General features: G+C 39.8%; 1 protein-coding gene across 1 annotated transcript in view; it reads left to right on the top strand.

Moving 5' to 3' along the window:
• The window catches only part of LOC105881341 (contactin-associated protein-like 3), a 201,165-nt gene that overhangs the window by 33,290 nt on the left and 147,938 nt on the right, over positions 1-19,937 (top strand). The window contains exon 3 of the mRNA XM_020289234.2: positions 5,633-5,826. Within this exon, the coding sequence (XP_020144823.2) occupies positions 5,633-5,826 (194 nt within the window). The remainder of the gene's footprint in view (positions 1-5,632; positions 5,827-19,937) is intronic.

Raw genomic sequence — 19,937 nt, 5'->3', positions numbered from 1 at the left:
AAGTTGAATGCCATTTTTCATTCTTCTTAACTATCTCCTTAAAAAATGTATGTGATCCAAAGTTATTTAGGTAAAAGCTTAAAAAACAAAACATTTAGTAATTCATGCTGGTATACGGTTATCCCTTTTGCCTATCAATTTTCTTCTTTTTATGGTTATAATACCTTTAGTTGTGAGCATTCATTGGGTTGGTTCAGTAGCATTTTATATGAAACTACATTTCATTTCAGTAACTATATTTTCTCCTATTCCTGTGAAATAGAAATTCAGGAGTAGAAATGAAATTAACATTATTGCCAGAAGCGATTTGAAACTGACTAGGCAAAAGCATGTATGTATTTTGTCTTCCTTTTCTGTTTCCAGATAGTGCTTGCACTAACTCTCTTTCCTAGCCAGAAGCAATACTTTATTAATGACTCAGGAGAGTTTTTTAATACTGAAAACCGCGAACTCTGATGTGCAGGGTCCAACCAGAGAGCAGGCCCATAGGTTTCAATGGAAATTAGCTTTACTGTGTGGGAATTAATTTACTGAAGAGGAAAATTGAGGAACCTATGTGATCTATTGCAAAAACAAAGCAAATGGAGATACACTGGGTTTCCCCTCCACCCACATTTCTTCACCAGCCAAATGTGTATCCACTGGATCACACTTCTGAAAACGTTGACTAGGTTCTATCATGGAGAGGCGGAGACAATATTTGCCTAATACTTCTAATTTTTTGGAAAATGAATGGCTCAGGATATTTGTAAGGGCCTTCTATTATTTATTTATTTATTGAGACAGAGTCTCGCTTTGTTGCCCAGGCTAGAGTGAGCCGTGGTATCAGCCTAGCTCACAGCAACCTCAATCTCCTGGGCTCAAGCAATCCTCCTGCCTCAGCCTCCCGAGTAGCTGAGACTACAGGCATGTGCCATCATGCCCGGCTAATTTTTTCTATATATATATTAGTTGGCCAATTAATTTCTTTCTATTTTTATAGTAGAGACGGGGTCTTGCTCTTGCTCAGGCTGGTTTTGAACTCCTGACCTCGAGCAATCCGCCCGCCTCAGCCTGCCAGAGTGCTAGGATTATAGGCGTGAGCCACAACGCCTGGCCTATAAGGGCCTTTTAATAACAAGATATTTGTGTCTCAGTTTAAAAACCATAAATCCTGGTGAACACCTAGCACCATACTTTAAAATCATATTACTAAACACAAGCAAAATTCTTACATTGGGGAAATTACCCTTAAATCGTTGGTTATAGCATGTGATCTTTAATTATTTGAAATTTCCACTACTTGACAAAATGCAATATCCCCAAACAGAATATGATGTGAGATTCAATTGTTTTGTATGAGGAATCCAGGGGAAAGAAATTGAAGAGAGTTTGCAATACAATGTTAATGTTATAATGGTTATGTTTTTCTCCACATTTTTCATAAAATCAAAATTCTTGCACATTCCTCTCCTTAGTTTATAAACCAGAGGCTACACTCACCAGCCTGATGTGCCTGGAACCTCTTAATAGTTTTTAGAGCTAGTAAGTCCCATAGCATTCTATTTTTATGCTTTTTTCTCAGATTTGTAGCATATGACAATGTGAATACATTACAAATGTTCAATGTAAAATGTTGAATGTTTGGCCTGACTACAGGCCAAACAAGATAGTATTATCTATGCCAAAATGCTTTTTGATTGATGAAATATGTGGATTTTGATGAAATTAATCTTTATATACTTATACAAATAGCATTATACTTCATCAGCACACAAAACTTCAGTCAATCAAAGTCATCTAAGATGGGTTGTTAGTGTCATGGAAGGAAGTGGTATCCAAACAAACAAAATATTTATAAAGATGTTACTATAGGTTAGACATGAGAACAAGACATATTTTGCTGGTCTGATTCTCTCAGGTCACTTTAAAATTATTTTTAAACTTTTTGAAATTGAAGCACAGTTTAAATACAATTAAATGCATAGAGAGAGTGTGCAGCTTGGTCAGTATTTACCAGTGAATAATCCTATATGACCAGAGCCCAGACCAAGTTGCAGATCGTTTCATCACCAGTGACATCCTTTCATACCCTTTGCTAACTACCTGGCCACCTTCCACCAGTCACTGTCATGATTTCCGACACCGTTATTTAGGGCAGTCTGCTTCTGACTCCTATTTCTATAATGTCCTTAGGTTCTCAGGTTCCTAGCTGGTCTGTCTTTATCTCTCCATTTTTTAATTCTTACATTTGTTTAATATATAACATGCCTTTTTAACTGTACTTATCAGGAGGAATAGGGAAAGGACATGTAATTCATCTTTCCAGAAGCAGAAGTCGGCAATAGGATGGCTCATGTAGTGTCCATTTTACTCATCTATTATGTGTGGATAAAAATCACATTTGAAATAACTATCTTAGAGGGAAATGTCTCTTTGTGACAAACTGAATTTAGTTATTTATTTGCTTGATTTATAGGAGCCTCTAATGGTGGGGGCCTCTGCACATTGACTTAGTTTACTTATATTTTGGGCCCTTGAGTATCCTTCTGCCCTGGTACTCATCATCTGTCAAGGGAAGTACAGGATGATGATGATGATGGTGATGATGATGATGATGATATTGTTGATGATGATTGGCCTCTGTATATTGTCCTTTGTAAACAAAGTCAGTAATACTCCATGACAGGGCTGCTACTTAGGACCAGGCACTATGGTCACGGGGGTTTTCATCGTTGTTAATCACAAGCAATGAAGGCTCCAGCTGAGGGGTTTCTGCTTTTCTTTTCAGACCCCCCAGGTAGTAAAATGTGACTGTCTGACCTGAAGGAAATACAGACTTACAACCTACAGACATAAAATGCATAAAATAGAGACATAATTCAGCCAGATTATTTATAAACAAAAAGTCCTAAGTGATCGATAAGTCGTATGAATATGTTCGTGGGTGGGGATAAAAAATGGAAGTTTCCTTACTTCATAAGTAATGTCTGAAAACTGTGGCTTATTTGCATATGAATACCACTGCGTCCTCACAGGTGAAATCCGGTAACTGAACTGTGTCAGGTTTGTCAGCAGGAGAGCAACTGTTAAAGCAAACTAACAAACTCTCACTGGGAGGAGGGAGGAGCGGGGACTCCGGACTCCTCTAATGAGAACTCGTGACCGAGGGCATCGCACGGGTTCCTGGGTCCCCTCTCCTGCTGCACCCCTCTCCACGTGTTACCCTGCTAATCGCTTGTCCGCACCTGGGGTGACAAGGGGCCAAAATATCAAAGAAAGTTTCCTAAACACAAGCTAAAGAGCGTGTCATCATTGCTGACCAACCAGGATGAAGGGAAAAACCCAGAACACATAGTAGTTCCTCAAAAGTCTCAGCTGATATGTACACAATTCCCAAAGTACAAGACCCACCTAGGATGGTGGGTTATCTGGTACCTTCTCTTTCACCTTCTCCCATCTCTTTTTTGAAACAATCATGAGTAATGAAAAATAACAGAAAAGATATGCAGTTTCCATGGCGCTGTACCTAGGACTACTGGTTACTTGTTAGACCAACTCCAAACCGATTTGGGGACAACAGTAGACCTGGTGATTCAACAGGAAGATGCCAAGAGATAGCCCCACACTGGCGCTGCACACCCATCCTTCAGAAGCCCAGGCTTGCCCGCCAGGAGTGGGAAATGGCGCGCCACTGCCGGGGGCTACTTCCTCAGGTAGCCAGACCCACTCACCCCAAATGTCTTCACATCTTTTGTGCATTTATTTGAAGATAACAGCATCCCATCAGTATCACCAAAGTGGCATAATGAAAACAGTTAAGTGCACAGATTCTGGATTCAGGCCCTCTCGACCACTTGCCGGCTGTGTGAGTCTGGGAAAGCTGCTCCACATCAGACAAGGGGTTGTCGTAAGGCCTTATTTTACAAGGGCACTTTAGGAATTAAATGACAAAGTCCATACAAAGTGGACCCTGTGCCTGAGCCAGAGTTCTCAAATGCTCAATAAATATTAGTTGCTGAGTAAGAATGAGAGTGGGTAGGTAGGACTCTATCAAACCCTAAGTCCTGCGGGGAAGACTGGGCAGAGGGATGCAGCTGTTGGAGCGGTGTCCACCGAGGGCTGAAGAAATCCCTGTGCTGTCTCTGGCAGGGGCTCATGTAGTTATTTCTGCAAATCACCCAACAATGAATATTCCCTCCTAAAGGAACCCATGCAGCATGGGTGGAGGGTGCCCCTAGTGCACAGCGGGGCCCCTGACTTTGAACAAGAGCTGTGCCCACCTCCCGGCCATCTGGCTTAAGAAAGGCATGGAAATTTTTAGTGGCAATCGGATGTGCAGTGTTGGTCACCAATAATTTTACATTTTGCTGACTGGCTCATCAATTCAAAGAAGCGCTTAATAAATACCTGCACTTCCCATAATAACTTGTCACAGCAAAGTGTGGTGTCCTCCCTACTCATTTCTCCTCCTAGCAATATCATAATAATATCAAGGTTTTTGAACATTAGCTTTACATGAAGCATCATACTAAAGACTTTGGAAGTAAAAGCATAATTATCAAAAAATAATCCTTAGTAAGAAGATATACAGTATAAGCCAATAAATAATAATAAACTGTCTAGAATTTCACACTTTCTATAAGAGCCTTAAAATAACTGTCAGAACCAGGGAAAAAATAAAAATGTGTTAGTCTCTACAGCTTGGGAATTGTTTATAGAGTACTCCCCTTTTCTAGGCATTGTTATTAAAGAAATAGTGGCTCAGGAATGTCCCTCAATTTGATTTATTTGACTGAAAAAATAACAAATATTAATAAAATATCACGAGGCATTTCTATGTTCTTGGTTTAGATGTGGCATTAATCAAAACGAAAAGAGTAAATTTCCGGCTCTATATTCATCTTCTTGAACACCTGACAGACTCTCATTATCCGAGAAAGAGCAAGCACTGTGTGAGGCTGCCCCTCGGTCTCCCCGGGGTGCTGCCAGAGAGCAGAGTGTGCCCTGCCCTGCCTGTGACTCATCCTGGCCACTTGCTACTCTGCACCTTTTTTTTAAACCAACATCTCCTCCCACCTGTCAGTTCCTTCCAACCACCATTCTACTCTGTATTTCTATGAGTTCCATTCTTTTGGATTCCACATATAAATGAGATCACTTCACAAAGTTCTCTGTACTTTGAATCATTCTTTTAAATGTCTGTTTCTCCTATGAGATTGTAAGCACTTTGAACTCAAGAACTGTATCTTAACCATCTTTGATTCATCAGTACTTAATACTGTACTTCTTACTGCAAGATTTCAGTCTATTTAGTCTCTTGTGTTTGGCAAAGAGAAAATCTTGCACACAAGCTATTAAATACACTAGTTCGGAAAAGTGACAGGAGTGCTGAATTGGCCACACCATACACTTTCTGCACTCAGTGGGACACCTGCACTGCAGAATGTCAGATGATCATCTAGCTAAATGTGAAAACAATTTAGGGTCTGTCTGTTCACACATAATTCATCTGTTTTTTTCCCTATTGTAAATCTGTGATTCTCTTAAATTAATAAATAGTTATGATCATGTAGTTTTCTACTTCAGTAACAGCTATGTTAAATAATTTCCTCCTCTTTACCATTTTTCTACCATTTCTGTTTCAAAAAAGGAGCTGGTGGCTGGACCCCACTTGTGTCAAATAAATACCAATGGCTGCAAATTGACCTTGGAGAGAGAATGGAGGTCACTGCTGTGGCCACTCAAGGTGGATATGGGAGCTCTGACTGGGTGACCAGCTACCTGCTGATGTTCAGTGACAGCGGGAGGAACTGGAAGCAGTATCGACAAGAAGAAAGCATCTGGGTATGTCTTCTAATAATAATAATTGCTACGTGTTACTGCAAACCTATTAAAGAAACAGAATCTTAAGAATAACTTCAAAAGAATTGTCTAAGTTAAAGTAAGATACCTAACGTGTTTCCTGAAAATAAGACAGGGCCTTATATTTATTTTTCCTCAAGAAGACACCCTAGGGCTTATTTTCAGGGGATGTGTTATTTTCCCCTCAAAGCCTCAGCTTGCAGCACGCACAGGATGGCCGGGACCTGACAGGGGGAGCTGACCTTGTTGGTGGGGCTGCCCGCACCTTTCTGGTCACCTCTGGGATAGTAGCTGTCACGATGGGGCAGATGGGAAGGGCCGCTCATCTTCTTTACTGCTCCTTGACGAAATGCATGGGTTGTGCAGATGCGCTGCGTAGCCACGCCCGTCACTAGGGCTTATTTTCGGGGTTGGGCTTCTATTGCGCAAATGCTTAGAAATCCTGCTAGGGCTTATTTTATGGGTACATCTTATTTTCGGGGAAACACAGTGTTTTACTGAAAACATTGAAAGACAATCCTAAGTAGTGTGGAAGTTTAAGAATAATACAAATCACATATAATTTATTTTCTCTTGATTTGCTTTGTAAAATAATTTAGCATTGCCTCTGCGTTATTTTACATTAGCAGATTAAATTCATTCTTTTATTGTACCTAATTTAATCTGATATTCCTGAAAGACACTGAAATTTTACATTTTAATAAATGAGCAAATTCTCTATGTATGACAAGTGCAGAAACACAGGCTTCGAGCTTGAAGAATGATGTGGCCTTTTGTACGGAGCCACATTTAGTAATTCATAGGCTATGGGTCTCTGTGAGTCTCTGGGATCTTTAAATAGCCTTATAGCGGTGACATCATTTCTATTTCTGGTGACATATCAATGCCTCTGTGGGGGGAATCACTTTTTGTTTAACACTTGTGAATACTGTAAAAGTACTTAACTTATTAAAAATATAGCTATTACATAATGTTTGGAAGAAACGCATATCTGCTTCAAATCGTGCTTTGCATTGATTCATCATGTTTTGTCCTGGAGACTTTCCCTACTGAAGACATTCTGTAAAAGAGGAATCTTACAAACCCCGAGTAGCATTTGTAAGCTGACCCTGTTTCCTCCTCCCCACGAGTGCATACATGGTGGAGGGACCCTGAGCATTTGTGTCACAGTTAAGCGGTTCAGAGGAAAGCCACAGCCAAGGCAATGCCATCTGCCTTTTCTGGCTTGCTTTAAAAGGTTATGTGCCTAGGGGAAATTAGTGTAAAGAATAAGGTTATGATTAATTCCAAACAGTAAAATTAACAAGTGTCAACTCCCACAGTCTGATCACCTGTAGGAGCTCACTAAGCTTCGCTGGATTGAGTGGTTTCCTCTCTGTCAGCGTGAGCTTCCTCTAAATGTCGCTGTGTCTTTCATGCTTCATCACTGTTATGGATTGAATTGTAGTTTCCTAAAAAAGAGATGTTGAAGTCCTAACCCCCAATACCTTAGAATGTGACCTTATTTGGAAATAAGTTATTTTCAGAAGTAATCAAGTTACAATGAGGTCAGTAGGGTTGGCCCTAATCTAATATGACTGATGTCCTCATAAAAAGGGACATTTGGTCCCAGAGACAAATGCATGCAGACAGAAATGATGTGAAGACTCAGAGGGAGAATGCCCTGTGAAGAGGGAGATTGGATAATACATCTACAAGCCCAGGGACAGCCGAGACACCAGAAGCCAAGTGACAGCGCAGAACAGCCCCTTCCCTGGTGCCTTCAGCGTCAGCATGGCCCTGGGGACACCTTGATTTGGGACTTCTGGCCTCCAGAACTTTAGCTACCTAGTTTTTAGCACTTTGTTATGGCAGCTCTGGAAAACTAATACAATCTCTAAAGCTTAACTGTGACTTCTAGAGCTAGGACGTCAGGAAATGTTACTTTGTTCCTTGATGCTGTGAGGGTTCAGGACTGGCCCTTCCACCATGTCAAGCTGAAAGGTTTGGAGGGTAGGGATTGTCTTTGCATATCCTTCGTCCTCCACACTGTGACTGGCAAATAGTCACCACTTAATGGATTTGTTTCCTACTCTGTGACTAGCTGTACAGAATTTTGCATGGTGAACAAAAGGGTAATGCTGCTGACGAAATAGAACCCAAAACAAAGCAGAGGTGATTGTCATGAGTGTTCAACGATGAGACCGAAGGAGACTTGAGAGTGAAGTAGAGCTTGGACAGGCCTTGGAGGAAGCATCATGATGTCCATTGTGGAAAAGAATTGAGGAAGACACTCCAGAAAGCATAAGTAATGTGAACATGGGTAGGGGATGAGATATACAGAAACCAGGGAGATGGGAGATCACTGTTCAGACTGCGATGGAGTGAATATGAAGAATTTGATGAAAACTGTAAAATTGCACAGAAGGAGGATATCTAGTTTGGATTATACAATATCTATGCAGATATTTGAGTTTCTTGAACTGCTACATCAGTATATTAGGGGCCTTTTTTCCATTCTGTCTTTCTTTCTTTCTTTCATCAAATAAGGAAATAAGTATGGTAGAGTCTAGTAATATACTGTTGGAAAACACGAGCTGAGTTATAATGAGCATATTTTTCACGAGATATGTCCCTTCTGTCTAGTATTTTTCCTACCAAAGCTTTTTTCCCCCAGAAATAGCATTCACTAATTGATTGTCTTATATTTATCATTTACTTAAAGGGGGGGGTGCCAATGTTTTGATAATAATTACACGTCTTATTAGAGCTTCTGCCTTTTACATAGATGTTAATTTTAGGTATGAATAGATGAAGTTAAAATGAGTTAACTTAAAGTGATTTACCTTTGATGCCTAAATATTAACACTCTTGATTAAAGAAAATTAGAAATTTTTACAAGCTTATTATCAGCTTAGCACAAATTCCGACTATAGCTGCATCCCTGCCTCAGGTTCATGGTATTAACCTTCCTTCACTAGGGGAACAACACATTTCCGGCCCTCTCCTAAGAGTCTGTTTCTTTTGCTTTTATGTTAAGAAGGACATATTAAAAATTCATTCTTCGGTCTTATATGTTTTCTGGATGTTCTCCTTATTCTCTTTTTTTAATGACTTTTGTATTTTTTTTGTCTGGGTTTATCCATTATCCATGTTAATGTTTTCTATTATTAAAGATCCATACTTGCTTATCTGCAATTCCTAATTCCAAAAGCAAAGTTATTAAAGTGGAAAAACCCAAGCAGACCTAAATTCATTTTGCAGCAAAATCTGAATATACTGACTTTGGAGCTATTTGCATTCTTTATTTACCCTGCTTAATGTGAATATCCATGTGTTTTACTGCAGAAAGAGTAATGCATGTGATTACCACCTAGTCACTAATATTTGTATGCACAGTATGACCTTTCTAAAATCTGAAAAAAAATCTGAATCCGAAACAAATCTGGTACCAAGCTTTAGATAAGGGATTGCATACCTGTCATATCAATCTCTAACATTTGATTATCTGAATAGATTAATATCTTAATCCATATTCTTACTAACTATATGATTCAATTGACTGCTTCAAGGGCTGGACTGGTTTGTGTTGTGAAACAGTCAAGAAAACTAGAAATAAATGCCAGGCTTATGAAATCTTCAGAGTAATAAAAGCTATGTTCAAATGAGAGAAATCATGTCACTTAAACAAGAATATATGAGTCTTTTCCTCATAATAGAACAAGCTTCACTATGTATTGTATTTTCATTTTAAAAAGTGCATTTCAGGACACATACTTACTTGATGTGAATAGTAAATATCCTCATCTGCTACATCATTTTAAAAGGTCCCATTATTCAAACAAAGTCAAAAGAATAAACAACATAAGAGAAGAGGTCAGATAAAAGAGAATTTTCTGGGAAAACCACATACTTTCTTTCCCCTGTAGCAGTAGTAGGAATAGCCTAAGAAACCACAGGGTCTAGTAAGAACAAATGTTTAGGATCAGGAAGGAGAGAACAGATGTGTGGAAATCCAGCCTACCAGCGCTTGGAAAATGTCCAGGGCTCATGCACAGGGGTTATATGATAGCATTGTACTGAACAAAGTACCAGATTAGCAATCACTGAGGACCCATCTTCTCTCATATGTACTTTTTACTTGTTTTTGAGAGAATCGAGACCCAAATCTGTAAGGAAATATATAACTCTTTAATTCATTATGAAATATTCTCCAGGCTGGAATTAGATATATTGAGATAACTCTTAAGCTCTGATGCAGCTCGGAGCTCTCCTCTGAACATCGGACTCTCTGCTTCCTTTTCCACGTCAATCAGACAAGAAAATTAGCACGTCCAAAGCCAAATTCTTTATTTCCACACCTTCCCCATCACCAGACCCCTCTCGCCTGGAAGCCTACGTCTCAGTAAGTGCCACAGCATTCAGCGGCTGCTTGAGCCAGCGTGCATGGGAGTCATCGGTGACTCCCGATCCTCACACCCCACACCAGCCCCGCAGCACAGCCTGTCCGCCTGTAACCTTCAGGCATACCATGGCAGACGTAGCTTCAATTTATGCGTAGAGTCTGACAAGTTTTCGTCACTTCCGTCATTACCCTGCAGCCCAGGCCCAGCTGACCTTCACTTTCACCTGGACCATTTCCACGGCCTCGTACTTGGTCCCCCTGCATCCACCTTGGTAATAGGCTCCCGATTACACATTCTGTGGGATTTTATTTTCTTTAATTCTTGCTCTAAATAACCACATATTCTATGTGCCATGTGATGTAGTCATTTTCCATAAAGAACTTATCTTAGTTAGAGACAAAGAAACAACATTGACTGTATTCTCTGCTTATCTCTGGCTTCACAGTACTTTGTGCTAAGTTGCCCTTCCACTGCTCTTTTAAAATGTCAAGTGAAGTCTGTCTTTTGTACTAGCTGTTCAGTCCCTCTGAGATTTTCCCCTAGATGATTTAGATAGCATACATAACCTCCTCAGTGCTCTTTTCAGATAAATTATCTCTTCCTTGTGGAATTGTTCCAGACAACACCGCAAAGCGCGTGCGCACACACACACACCTCTCCCACGTCCCCTGCCCACCCCATCTACCCTGAGCCCTGTCTCTTTCTGTGTTTTGGTTTCCTCCTGGGACTCATTATTTCCTGTTACCATGTACGGAATTGTGTTTATTTTCTGTGTGTCTCTCCCCACTAGAATGATTTTATGTAAAGAACAAAATTGTTCTCTGAATAATACTGTGGGAATTGGTTTGTTTATCATTTTAAAACTTTCTGGCAAATAGCACGCATTTTGCTATAATTCAATACTTATATTACCAGTCTTTATCTTTTTATAAGTATTTATTGCATAAGAATTGCCTTTAATCTATATTGAAATTCAGCTTAAATATTTCTGAATGCCAGTTATTTTTATCATCATTCTTCTTGTGGATACACATAAAATCCATAAATAATGTCATCTTATGGTAAAAGTTATTATTATATGGAAATATTTATTTGTTTAAGTTACATTAAGGTTTTTAAAAGTGGTTCTAGCATAAGAAGAAAGTTTTCTTTTCCTCTGCTATATATTTCAAATATTAACCTCCTCAGTAAATATCTTTCCAAGTTTAGAATTGGAGATCCAAAATGTATAACCATCCAAACTGGGAGAGCTAAAAAAGAAAAAAAAAAAAACTCTACTAACTGTAATGTGTTACTTTGGGCAAGGTAGACAAAGTACATCAGTAGATCTTCCGTGGCCTGCGTGTGTTTTCCTCTCATTTTCTTCTTTGGTTTCTGGCCTGGTTGGAGCGAATGTGAGGGGAGCTCCTGGGAGCTGCCGAAGGAAGGTGGGGTCAGCCGATGCCACTGAGCCCAGAGGCAGCCGCTGTCTGGGCCGACTCTGCGCCTGCTGAGAGAGAGCGGGACAGTCGCAGACTCGCCACTTAGCACTGGGTAGCGACAGAAATGTTCTTTTTCAGTGCTGGTGGTCATTCTGCAATAATTCAAATGAGTGTGTGTCACGTGCCGGGCACACAGTAGGTTGGTCTCAGGGAGAAGAGAGGCTGATGGCGCGGCTGTGTAGCCACCAAGCCACGTGCCAGCGATAGGCTTCGACACAGTGTGTCAGAGGAAGAGCAGGTCTGAGGGACGTATCCTGTCCTGCTTTCCCACAGCAGGTGCAATGTCTGCTCAGAAAGCTGCCCCCACTGGACTCAGAGTGACTAGCGGATACCCAGCGGTCACTGGCCTTCCTTCTGCCTCTGGCTTCGTCATGGGTATTGGGTTACTCGAATCACTGCTTGTTTCCCTCTGTATCTCCACATCTGCACCTGCAGCTTCCCTTCATCCAACGTCAAGTCAAGCAAATTGTCCTTGTAAGGCAAACAACATGCTAGCAGATCCACTGCACACACAGAACACTCCGGAGGGTAGGACATTCTCTTCCCTTGAAGCAAATGCGCTCTTCCTGACTAGGAAGCAAGAAGAAAAAAGAAGTATTGTGGCTAACCTTGCAGCTAATACCATGTACCATTTATGAAGAGCTCTCTGCACACCACACTCATGCTGTGCTTTCCAATGCTTCCACACTTAATCTTTGCACAATATTTTCCAAGGGTTACAATTTCCAAAAAGATAAAAAAACAGAGTCTCCCAAAGGTGATAGGGCTCTTTTTCACCTTATTTCCTAAACCCATTTATATAATAGCAAAGGAATGAGAAACTTGTGATACATTTGTCCTTATGAAGCATTTTCAGTTTTAGTCCTGTACACACACACATATATACATATACGTACATATATACATACATATATGCATGTACATACACATGTATATACACATATATACATATACACATATGTGCACAATATGTACACACATATATGATCCACCTACAAAGAAAATGTAATATATGTGTGTATTTATATATAATATGTGTGTATATGCATATGTATATAAAAAAATCCGTCTGCAAAGCAAAATGTAGAAAGAGGAACAACAAAATCCTGCTAGAATGTGGTGGCAATTGAATGGGAAACATTTCTAAAGTTGGATTTAGAGTTGAGCAGAGGGGCAGCCCACGCTTTAAAAATTCCTTTGAGCTGGATCTGTACTAGCCGGGGGCGCCACAAGTGACACCCCTACAAACTGGTCTTTCCAACACTCCTGGGCCTTCTTCCTTGCAAACAGAAGGGCAGCATGATGTGTCGCCAACTTTGTGAGTTATTTATTACAAAAGACAGCCTGTGAGCCGCAGTTGCAGGATGAAAAGAGACCTGGAGATGGATGGTGGTGATGACTGTACAAAAACGTGAATGTACTTGATGCCACCGAACAGTATGCTTAAAAATGACTAAAATGATAAATATTTTGTGATACATATTTTACCGCAAAAAAAAATCTTTTAAAAAAGTATCCCATGAGTTATTTAGTCAATGGGCTATATTAGCAGCGCATGATTTACACAAAGATTATTTTACTTTTTTTTCTGTTTCAATTGAGTCTGAGTTTTAAAAATAAAACCCTCTGAAAACTAAGATTAATGATTTCAGTCTAATATTACGGAGCCAAGTGCAGTTAGTGCGAGGAGGAAGGAGCCTCTGCAGCAAGATGCCGCGGGGAACGCGGAGGTTCCCGCCAGACGGAGGGAAGCCATCGGTGCGGTGGCTGAGCTGCTGATGCCTAAGCTCTGTGGGCAAACACATGACCTTGAGAGACGGCGGGAGAGATTGTAACACACAGTTATGTTAGGTTGCATGAATAATTGCCTGGGACTTTTATGGAAAATCAAAATAGCAACTGTGGGTGAGTGTTAGGAACTGATTAAAGATGGGAGTGAAATGCGATGGCTCAGCCTTGACGAGGAAGGTCGTCCAGCTCTTTTCCCCACTTTGGACACTCAGTCTGTGAACTAAACCTGTGAAAGCACCTGTGATGAAGTCAAGACTAGGGCTAATCCAGAACCCAACTGACTTACTCCACCACACGTGATTCTGTTCTGTCAGGGATTCTGTCCATTTGTCAAATGTGAAATCAATATAGCAGTTTAGAACTGTTTGTCACAGTGGCAGTGAAGCTCCTCAGTCATTTCTTTAAACCGCTCTGCCTTTTAAGGGAACCTCTGCCACAGGCCCAACGGAGGCCTTTGCAGGGACAGTCCGTCTTACCACCAAATCCTCGCATTTCTCTCTGGCGTCCTGATTGACTGCGAGTCCCTAACCTTCTGGAAACAACTATCCCAGAACTGTGCAGGTGTCTTAGAAGGTAATAGCCTTCACTTCTAGCCCAGCCTCATTGACAATCAGAGAAATGTGCTGGTCTAAGTAATATTCTTCCAAGCAGTATCATCTATTTACTTCTACCCAAGATACAGACAAGCAGGGACTTTTCCTACACTGAAACTTTGGCTGTATAGTTAGTGATAAATTATGTCAATAAAAAGTCTAACCATCTATATAATCATTGAAAGTTTTACTCAAATAATGACATATGCTAGTTTCTAATGTACATATTAACTGGGTGTTGGTTTTCCTTTTTAGATAGGATGTCTTTATATGCCTCTGTAGAAAATTCCTGAGATTTTTTTTTTTTTACTCATTCCTTGTAATTATGTTTTTTGTTCTTTCATCTTTACTGAGTATTCTATTTTAGGTAATATTTGAGCAGCTTGCCATTAACTGTAGGATTTTTAAAATCAATTTTATTTTAAAACAATTCTTGTTTGCAGATTCTTAAATATCATATAAATGGAAGTGCACTCTTTAGGCCTCAATGGAACCTGGGCTGGGGTTTTAAAGCCATACAGAGCTAGCTTTGAAAACAAGAACCAGTTCTAAACTAGGTGCACTTAGACAATTTAACTTCTCAGAGTTCTAGCTTCCTCATTCATAATGTAAGTGTAATTTTGGGAAAGAAAAATGAGATAATCCATTTAATGAGCTTAACTCTGTGCATTTAATAAGATTCCGTAAGAGCTTTGTTGTTATTTTTCTCTTTTATCTCTGTTTCAGCCCTGTTATGCCATAACTTCTTCTATCAAGCAGTATGGTCTATTATTTTTTTATGTAATTTTGCTCATATAGCGTGCTGTATCAATGTTTATAAACTATGCAGATTTTATCCATATAGATTTATACGATATAATATGAAGGTATGAACTGAACGCTATAAAACTTAAATATATACATTTTTAATTATGCTTATAAAAATGGCTCATATTGCCTAAGTGTCTTCAAATTGATTAGTCTCTAGAAGGCAAAATAAAAATAACTTGTAGGAAGAAATGTCAAAGCAAATAGAAAATTTGGTTTGGCCCCTCTCAGGAGTACACACGTTTAAGGAGAGAAGCCTAACCAAAATCGCTGTCCAGAGGTGAAAACACGTTTTGATACTTGCATCTCAGTTATGTTATTAACACAACACTTCATAACCTCTTTCCTACCTTCCCTCTTCATGTTGCTGTGACGTTCTCAAATTCTACTGTTGGCTTTTTTTTTTTTTCTTAGTAATTTGGTCTCAGAGATGCTGAATTTGGAGTTTCCTTTACTTTGTGGCAATAACAATTTTTTAAAATTTCTTTACTTTCTGTAATCCTGCAAAAGTAGTATTAGGCCCTTCTTCTCTGGTGTCTATGCTTGGGGTTTTCCTATGATATAGAGTGTGTTCCAGTTAGAGAAGACAATGAAAACAGGAGGTATAAAAATTAGAACGGAAGTCAAAGTTATCATTCGCTTCTTGAAAATACAAGAAAATCACCTGAAATTGATCAGTAGTGCCTCCCTTTGTATAAGTTATTAGTTAAAAATTAAAAGAAACATGACTTTGTTTATAATAGATTTAGAAAGCATGAAATACCAAAAAGGGAGATGTACAAGATCTATGTAAAAAAGAAAAGGTTAAAATACCTTCTATGAGACACATGAGAAGATTAGCATAAACTCCCATTCTTGGATATTAAAATATAAAGGTGTTAGTCTTCTCTAATTTAACTCATAATAAAAAGAGATAATTCTAAATTTTGCTTTAAAAATGTTCATACAAGAATAACCAAGGCAAGGGGCCAGACATCAACAAGATGGTGGAACAGGAATTTCTCCTGCAGAACCATAAATTTGAAACACTATCCACACATGAAAACACCTTTGCAAGAGCTAAGGAAACTAGGCAAAACCTTATAGCATCTGAGCATAGCACAGAAATAAGAAAAGATGCATTAGGAAGGCAGAAAGGATAGTTTTACATTACCTGTATCACTCTTCTCCCACCCCCAGAGAGCACAGTGTAGAAAGAGGTCCTCTCCGTGTGGGGTGAGGAGCAGGAAGTAAGTAAGCACTGTAGTTTGCCTCAGCTACCACAAGGCCCCACACCAGGCCCCACACCAGGCCCACCCCAGCAAAACTCAGTGCTGGGCTTGCCCTGACAGCCACAGACTCCATGCTGCTATCTGCAGATGGAGCCTCCAGACCCACCCTGGTGATAGTCTCTATCTCGAAGACCTAGGCTCCAGAATGCCCTCAGGCTCCAGGCCTGCCCAACTGCCAGGCCAGCCCCCACAGCTGTAGTCATCAGGCTGGCACCCATGGGCTGAGCCTCCAGGCTCTTCCTTGCAAATATAGCTTACAGGCCCACCAAGTGCCAGATCAGTCTGTGTAGCCCAGGATTTAGACCCATTTCAGGTTCCAGACCAGCTCAGAGCCAGGTTGACACCCTGGCCTTACGCAGTGGGCCAACACTTGAAGAAAAAGGCTCTAGGCAGTCCAGTGCTAGGTCAATCCCTGAAGCCCCACCTCCCTGGTCCAGCCCCTGCAGTTCCATTGTCCAGCAGACCCCGAGTCTAGGCCTGCACCCATGCTGGGTCAGCCCCCAGACTCCAGGTCCCAGGCCAGCATCCATAATTATAGTCTCCATACTGGCCCCCAAGAGCCCAGTCTCTATGCTTGCCCAAGAACCAGGTTCCTGGGATCCAGGCTGGTTCCAGTGGACCTAGACTCTAGTGAACCCAGGATTCAGGTCACCTGTTCCAGAAGATGCAGGGTCCAGGCAAACCCTAGTAGAATCCAGTGCTATGCCAGCCACTATGGACTGAAGCTGCAGGGCCATCTCTGCAGACCCAGGGTCTAGGCAAGCCTCTGTGCATTTATACTTGAGGCCCACCCCAGCTCCTGGACTCAGGCTCCAGGCCCAATCTAGTTGATGCAGCTGGCAGGCCCACTGCAGCACCAGGCCAGCCTTTGAAAACTCAGGTTTCAGGCCTACCCAAACACTGGATCAGCCCTGTGAAACACTTTTCAAGCTGGTTAAGCAAATAAGGGCTCCAGGCCTGCTCTCATGGACCCAACATTGAGGGCCATTCCTGTGGACTCAATCAATGTGTCCACCCCAGTGAAAGCAGGCCCCAGGGTCCATACCATGGATACAGGCACCAAAAATAGCACTTGCTGACCCAGGCACCAAGGCAGCCTGCTGAAGGACTCCAACAACAAGCCCACCCTTGATGCATGCCAGGTGGACTACCCTGGATCTTTGGACAGCCTGACTTGTTAAGGACTTTCCCAAACAAAGGCAGCCTGTAAAGACTAGAATAAGTGCCTACTTCATCAAATGCACAGATATCAGCACAAGAATCAAGAAAAATCAAGAAAATGTAATAAATACTATAAAGGAACAAAATAAAGCACCAGTAATCAACCCTAAAGAAATGAAAATTTATGTACTTCTTAGCAAAGAATGCAAAAATAATTGTTTAAGGAAGCTCAGCAAACTTAAGAAAAATACATAGAAATAATTCAAAGTTAATTAGGAAAGCAATAAGTGACTAAAATGAGAAATTTAAAAGAAAGATTGAGATGTGCTAGGATTATAGGCATGAGCCATGGTGTCTGGCCTCTTTACTATTTTTATACTATTTTAAATATCATTGTTTTAAAATTTAAAACTTCTGCACAACCAAAGAAATAGTCATGAAAGTAAACAGACAACCTACAGAATGGGAGAAAACTTTTGCATCCTACACATCTGACAAGGGGCTGATAACTAGAATATACTTAGAACTCACGAAAATCAGCAAGAAAAAATCAAACAACCCTATCAAAAAGTGGGCAAAAGACATGAACAGAAACTTTTCTAAAGAAGACAGAATAATGGCTAACAAACATATAAAAAAATGCTCAACATCTCTAATCATCAGGGAAATGCAAATCAAAACTACAGTGAGATATCACTTATTTCCAGTAAGAATGGCCTTTATCAAAACGTCCCAAAACAATAGATGTAGGCATGGATGCGGAGAGATAGGAACACACCAACACTGCTGGTGGGACTGCAAACTAGTCCAACCTCTGTGGAAAGCAATATGGAGATACTTTAAAGCAATACAAGTGAATCTACCGTTTGATCCAGCAATCCCATTACTGGGCATCTACCCAAAAGATCCAATGACACTCTACAAAAAAGACACCTGCACTCAAATGTTTATAGCAGCACAATTCATAATTGCAAAGCTGTGGATACAACCCAACTGCTCATCAATTCATGAATGGATTAATAAAATGTGGTAAATGTATACCATGTAGTACTATTCAGCTCTAAGACACAATGGTGATATAGCACATCTTGTATTTTCCAGGATAGAGCTGGAACCCATACTACTAAGTGAAGTATCCCAAGAATGGAAAAACAAGCACCACATATAATCACCAGCAAACTGATATTAACTGAGCAGCACCTAAGTGGACACATAGGAACTACATTAATTGGGTATTGGGTGGATGGGAGGGCATAGGGAGGGCGAGTATATACATACATAATGAGTGAGACGTGCACCATCTGGGGAATGGTCATGCTTGAAGGTCAGACTTGTGGGGGGAGGGGAAGCAAGGGCATTATTTGAAACCTTAAAATTTGTACCCCCATAATATGCTGAATTAAAAAAAAAAAAAAGAAACGAGTGAAAAAGACTTTTCCAGACCCAAAAAAGAAAAAGAAAGAGGTGAGTGAATTCATTACCATCAGAACTGTCTTATAAGAAATGCTGTCTTACAAGAAATGCTAAAGGGAGTTCTTCAAGTTGAAAGAAAAGGATGCTAATTAAGAACACAAAAATTTAAGAAAGTATAAAGCTAACTGGTAAAAGTAAGTACACAGTCAAATTCAGAAAAATCTAAAACTGTAATGATGGTGTGTAGATTACTTATACCTTTATTATGAAGATTAAAAACAATACTATTAAAAATAAAAATAACTATAATAATTTATTAATATAAAACCACAGAAAAACATAAAATGGTGAATAAAAATGTTGAATCTTTCTATATGATCAAAGTTAAGTTATTTTCAGCTTTGAAAAGCCTATTATAACTATACAATATCTTATGTAAGTCTCATGATAACCACAAAGCAAAACCTATAGTAGATATACAAAAAATAAAAAGTAAGTAATCAAAGCATACCACTAAAGAAAATCACCTAATCGCAAAGGAAAGCAGCAAGGGAGAAAAAAGAAACAAAGGATCTATAAAATAGCCAGAAAAGAATGAATAAAATGGCTGTGGTAAGTCCTTACCTATCGATAATTACCTTGAATGTAAACAAATTAATTTATCCAATCAAAAAACATACAGTGACTTAATGGATTAAATAAAACAAGACCCAACTATTAATATATGTTGCTTACACGAGACTCACTTCACTTTAAGGACACATAGAAACTGAAAGTGAAGGGATTTAAACAACAACAAAAAGATATTCCATGCAAATGGAAACCAAAAAGTACAGCTGTAGCTAAACTTCCATCAGATAAATTAGACTTTAAATAAAATACTGTTACCAAAGACAAAGAAGGTCATTATATAATGATAAAAGGGTCAGTTCACCAAGAGGATACAACAATTGTTTATATATACACCCAACATTGGAGCACCTAAATATATAAAGCAAATTGTAATAAATCTGAAGGGAGCGTTAGACTGTTATAAAGTAAAATAATAGTAGAGGGCTTCAAAAACTCACTTTCAGCAATGGACACGTCATCCAGGCAGAAAATTAATACTGAAACATCAAACATAACCTACACTCTAGACCAAATGGACCTAACAGACATATACTGAAAATTCCACCTAAGAGCTGCAGA

The sequence above is a fragment of the Microcebus murinus genome, chromosome 12 (genome assembly GCF_040939455.1).
Source record: "Microcebus murinus isolate Inina chromosome 12, M.murinus_Inina_mat1.0, whole genome shotgun sequence".
NCBI lineage: Eukaryota > Metazoa > Chordata > Mammalia > Primates > Cheirogaleidae > Microcebus > Microcebus murinus.
The sequence above is the reverse complement of the archived record's forward strand: the minus strand, read 5'-3'. Positions and strand labels throughout refer to the sequence as shown.